The sequence below is a fragment of the Palaemon carinicauda genome, chromosome 10, assembly GCF_036898095.1.
Source record: "Palaemon carinicauda isolate YSFRI2023 chromosome 10, ASM3689809v2, whole genome shotgun sequence".
NCBI lineage: Eukaryota > Metazoa > Arthropoda > Malacostraca > Decapoda > Palaemonidae > Palaemon > Palaemon carinicauda.
In genome coordinates, this window is record NC_090734.1 from 43,273,233 (window position 1) to 43,279,286 (window position 6,054).

A 6,054-nucleotide genomic window follows, 5' to 3' on the forward strand; every position below is an offset into this window, starting at 1 on the left:
AAGTGTGCAGGCGAGCTGTTGGGTTATGACTGAGTGACGGTGTAAATGCAATTAACTTTATTTAAATGGACAGTGAAAATTTATCTTACGATAAAAAGGTCACATAAATTCAAACAGAACGATACAAGCAGATGCAGGCTTGAACACATAATCAGTGCAAGGGGAGAGTAATAAGGACGATAAAAGAAAAAAAAAAACAAAAAAAAAACATGAATACCGTTACAGTGCACAAGCGTGTATGGGGCATGTGTGGTACATGCATCCCTCTTCAAAAAAGACATACTCATGAAATAGGGCCTGATGCTCTTCATAGGCGTACTGTAGGCGGGTCACCTGGCAGGAGATATGCAGGCTTATGGCGATCAATAGAGATCCAGTCTTTTTTGCCACGCCTGCTGTTGAGGAATGCTTTTGGCATACAACGGATCACAAGGAGATGGTCCATATAAGGGGGCATTAATGATGGCTAGATGGTGTCATTGAAGGTGAAACCCCTAATCGCCGAGTGCAGATCTGGCAGTATGTGGTGCTTAGCTGGGGTGTTATAAGCCTGACAGCATGGAGTAAAGTTCTCCGATGAAGTTGATTGCAAGGAAATTAGCTAATGATGTCCATAATTGAGATGTTAAAGTGCTACCCTTGTTGAAAGTGATATGCTCAGCAATACCAAATTTCACTATCCATCAAGAGATAAAGGCAGATATACACAAGGCGAATATTTCAGTTTCCATAGGAATGCTTTCTTGGCAACGAGTGTGGCGGTCAAGAATGATAAACAAGTAATGATGTGGGTAAAGGACCTTCAACCTTGACATGAATGTAGGCAAAGCACCGCTGAGGTTGGTGAAAGACGCCCACTCCTGAATTCGGGTGTCGATATACTTTTAAGGTTTGGAGTGATGTACAGGTTTGGACCCAATCCTCAGCATCCCTAGTAATGCCATACCAAAGGAACCTTGTCTTCAGTATCTGTGCAGTAGAAAGGCAAGAGGGATGAGAAAGGCCATGAATAAAATCATACACCTATTGGCGCATGGAAGAAGGTATGCACGGTCTAGGTCTACCAGCACTGACATCACAGAGGAGTGTAGCATTGGAGTCACTGGGAGAGACATGAATCCAACAAAGGTATGATCAGGATTTCCTACAATTCGGGTACTCTCGATCATTTTAATCGTCTTCGGCAAAGGCGTTGTAATCAAATCCCAGACGAATGGTGGCCAATGTGTTTCTTGACAGGGTATCGGCAACGGGATTCCTTTTCCCAGGCACGTGCGTAAGTGTTCAATTTTATTCAGCAAAGGCGAAGAGAAGTCGGTATTGATGTCCAGACTAGGCATCGAGCTGTCAAGTCAGGAAATGCACAAAATGTTTGTGGTCCATCTGAATGACCTGGGGCACACTTTCCATGAAGCGGCGAAAGGGATGGAAAGCCAGGTGCACCGCCAGCCTTTCGCAGTTGAATGTAGAATAGCCAGATTCTGCCTTTAGTACTTTTTCAATAAAGAAGGCCAATGGGCAGTGAGAGCCATTGACCTTATGCTCAAGGACTATCCCAATAACGATATGGCCGGTACCAGTGGAGAGAAAGTGAGTTGTATATGTCACAGGAAAAATGAGATTACCAGTGGTTGATAGGGCATTTTTTGCACAGTAAAAGGCTGCTTCTTGAAAGGGACCCAACTTTAGACAATTTAACTTGTCCTTGATGGAGGAGTAGAAGGGGAAGAGAGCGTTGGCAATAGTGGCAGTCATGGCTAGCAGAAAACGGTTTTCATAGTTGATCATGCTCAATAATTTTTACAGTCACTGGTCGGTCGAGGGGGTCGGAAAGTTCTGAATGGCTTCTTTAATCTTAGGGAAGGGGTGGACTCATACCGAACTACAAGGCCGTTCTGTTGTAGGGGGTCAAGGAAGGATCCTGCATGAGGGATATTTTCTTCTTTGGAGGAAGAGAACACAAGTATGTTGTCCACATAACATACACAGTAGGGCAGATCTCTAAATAACGTCCATGAGATGTTAAAGAGTGGTTTCAGCATTATGAAGGCCAGAATAGGGGTAACTAAAGGTGTATATACCGAATGGATTAGTGATGGAGGTCTTGAGGATGTCTTCTGGGTTCATGGCCACCTGATAATACACATTCAAAAGGTCGAGCTTGGAGAAAACCTTCGCTTTTTGCGAGTAAGAGGTCACATCAGCAATGTTAAATAGGGCATAGTGATACGTTTCTGTGTGCATGCTTAAGTACATATACTCCTCACATGGTTGCAGAGAGTTGTATAAGGGTGACAAGTAATGGCTTAAAGCCTCTTGACAAACGTTTGTTCAGCTGCTGCCAAACGATCCTGAGCCGGACTTTTGAATTTATCAATTTCTGCAGGCCTCATCGTCTTTATTTGGAGATGAAAGCCCTGTTTCACGAGAAACGTGGATATGTGACAAAGTTCTGGATGGAAGGCTTCTGGGTATGATGTGAGGAAGTGGGCGTAGGCATCTGTGTCTTAGAGAGGCGTTGAGGAGTACGAATCCGTGTTGAGTAACCGTCAGTGAGCTACATCAAACACGAGGTGGAAGTGTGAGAGGAAATCCGCACGAAGGATTGGCAATGGGACGTCAGCAATGAGAAATTGCCAAGTTTATTAGGCACTTCCAAACAATAATGTGAGAATTTCATAACCATTGGTAGGATATTGCAGATCCGATGGTAGCTACCAGGCAGTTAAATAAAGAATGTCGTGTCCTGTAAAGTGGCCTTGGTTAAAGAGGAAAGAGAATGGAGATCATGTGTCTACGAAAAATTGCACTCCCATACCTGCGTCATTTAAAAAGAAAATGGTTTTTGGCCACTTACTTACTTTACTTTGACGGCTGCTTTTCCGGTCCTTTACAGTAGGGGAACCCTATTCTGTACAGGACCTCTACTGTTGTTTAACCTGCTCGTTCTGTGTATTTAACGTTTCATATCACAATTTGTCCATTTACTGTTAAATGATCACTGTCTTATGACTCACGACCCAATGTCTGTATTTTGTTGCAGTCTCTTCTCTGATAATTTTGTATGCAAAGTTTACAACAGCATTTACATCCGTAGTTAACCTTGTGTTAAGTATAGGAATGTATTTAAGTTCTTGTTCAACCTCGCATTTTCTTTCAGTGATTTTAGTTGTTGTATTTGTTTAGTTGATTACCAATAGAATTTTTTCCTTAACATTGTCAGCAAATGTCGGTTTCTTTGATTTTGGGTCCATCAATGTTTGAAGTGTTGCCTTAATCGATTCCATATTCATAGCAAGAATATCAACTTTCTCAGTGAGGTCAGCAGTCTTGATGAGATATATTGTGTGTGAACTAAGGTCCAGAAGTTTTTTTTCCAATTCAGCCATCCTCGTGTCTTGTTCGCTCAAAGCCTCTTCTCTCATATTCACATCTCCGATTTTGATATATAAAAATTGTGTTGTCTGGCTTCACATACGCCGAGTGGGCATAAGCAATTTAGGTTCTTTCATTTATTATCAGTGATGCCTGTCACTATATACACACATTTCTTATGAAGGAATCTATTGCAGTCACATCCTATCCATTTTTCACGGTCTCCCTCCATGGGTTTACATATGAGGTGGACATAGTTAGAGACAGGCATAGTGTACTGTTTTTTATCATATATGTTTCTCCATAAGGTTAACTAATATCTTTTCAATGATATTCTAAGCGAGAAACAAAAAAAGATAAAACATGAATCAAGGTGAATGTTAGCGTCAGTAAGTGGCTGGAGAGGTCTTTGGATTGGATGGTATATGTGGGTGGTCCGTGGTTATATCTATGCTCTGACGTGTCATGGGGTGGAGGTCTGTGTCCTACCATATTCACATCAGCTTAGGTACATGTTTAGTAGTTGTCCACTTTATCAGGAGTGTAGGTGTTGATGGAGGTCTGGAAAGTGGTGGAGATCCAATATTGTAAAAGGGGAAAATATATCTCCTGAAAACAGTAATAAGAAGTTATCCGATACCACTTTCGGAAGTTTGGGAATAATTCATAAATCAATATAAGAACAGAATTGGTATAAAATATTCTTTTCAAAGTAGTAACAATATTTATACTTTCAAATACTAGTGGTGTAAGCCATTGCGTTTAGAATCATGCTAGATGCTTATCATATGCTAATGAAAGAGTGTCTTTTTGAAAAGTTTGGTGAATTTTTTTTTCAAAGGAAGAAACATGGTTGATGTTCCATTCTACAGAATCATTGGTAAGGCATTAACTAAAGTTTATATTCATGCATAGTAAAGGAGGAAAATATTTATCTAAAAAGTAATCAACTATGGTGTAATACCTCTTTCAAAAACATGAAAATTATTCATATGCTGGTATAATAGCATTTAAATTATTTACACACTCATACATACACACACACACACACATATATATATATGTATATATATATATATATATATATATATATATATATATATATATATATATATATATATATATATATATAAATTTATATATATACATATATATATATATATATATATATATATATATATATATATATATATATATATATGTATATATATATATATATATATATATATATATATATATATATATATATATATATATATATATATATAAATTTATATATATATATATATATATATATATATATATATATATATATATATATATATATATATATATATATATATATATATATATATATATATATATACATATATATATACATATATATTATCTACAAAACCAGTAGTGATGTTCAGGGCGATGTGAACTACCTTTTTGTAGAATTAAATGATCATGGCAAAACACCATAAGAAGAATTACAGCAGGAATAAATATAAATCAATCCTCTTGCCAGTGGATTTGATTTGAGTCAGGCAAAATATTCTTTCTCAATAGTGCTATGTAGGGGTGAAGAACAGCGAGCTATTTTATTCCATTTTCTTTGTGAATCTATTACTAAGGTATGGATGTTTAGTGTCATAACAATATTTCATCGCATATGCAGTAGGCATATAGTGTACAAAAACTTTAGGTTTTCAGTAACGAATAATATTATTTTATATCATACAATCCCAGGATATAAAGAATTCGGAAGAAGTGGGGAGAGATGATTATTTCGATAGAGTAGAAGTGTTTTTATGTCGTTTTAGGCCGAGAGTACACTAGTGACTCTGTGGCGCCACAAAGCCTCAGCATCATGTGGAGGGGATGTAGTCTCCCATAGGTTTCCATTGTTTTCAAGTTTTGCCGCGCAAACTAGCGACTGTGGCAAGCGACTGTGGCTCTCTGTCGCTCATCCCCACCACAGGCGTGGCGTGGCTTTGTGTCCGGGCCCTCGCACACTAGTGACAGTGGTTGTTCCTGCCACTCGCCACTGAAACTGACATCTCGATGGGTGGGGGCGTGACTCAGCTTTGTGGTCGCCACGTCGCCTCACCAGTGTGCTTCGTCGCTCTGTGGTCGCCACAGGTGGTCGCCACATCGTGTCGCCAGTATGCTCCAAAGACGACCACATCGTGTTGACGCCATAAGTCGCTAGTGTGCTCCCGGCCCTAATGTTGCAGAAGACCCACGAAAGAGTATGAACATAGACAGGTATGCCTTATTTAGTGAAAGACTGAAGAATCCAATTATCTGCCACCTACACTGGATACGTTGACGATTTCCATAAGAGTCAGGTAGGTGAGATAATGCACACTAATTGTGGGTAATCAAATGAAAAACCTCTTGCAATACTGGTACATAGCCTTTAAAAATTTTCTTGTCCATGAATAAATAATCAAATAAGCTGTAGGTAATTGTGCAATGATAAAGCACGTATATTGATGTGAAGGTTATCAACGTTCAATTATATACGTAATAAAATAACTATAATGCTGAAAAGAGATATGTTCAATATACATGTGAGTTAAAGGAATTACATTCACGTTATAAGATCTCTGTAAAAAAAAAAAAAAAAAAAAAAAAAAAAAAAAAAAAAAAAAAAAATAAAAAAAACATTCTAATTAAGATTCCAAGAAA

At 38.3% G+C, this 6,054-nt stretch overlaps 1 protein-coding gene across 1 annotated transcript; it reads right to left on the bottom strand.

Moving 5' to 3' along the window:
* Positions 1-683: 683 nt before the first annotated feature.
* Positions 684-1,788, bottom strand: LOC137647965 (uncharacterized). The gene is made up of 2 exons (XM_068380912.1): positions 1,393-1,788; positions 684-860 (listed from the first exon to the last, which is right to left on the bottom strand). Exons 1-2 carry the CDS (start codon positions 1,786-1,788, stop codon positions 684-686), a joined length of 573 nt encoding a protein of 190 aa, XP_068237013.1.
* Between the last annotated feature and the right edge of the window lie 4,266 nt (positions 1,789-6,054).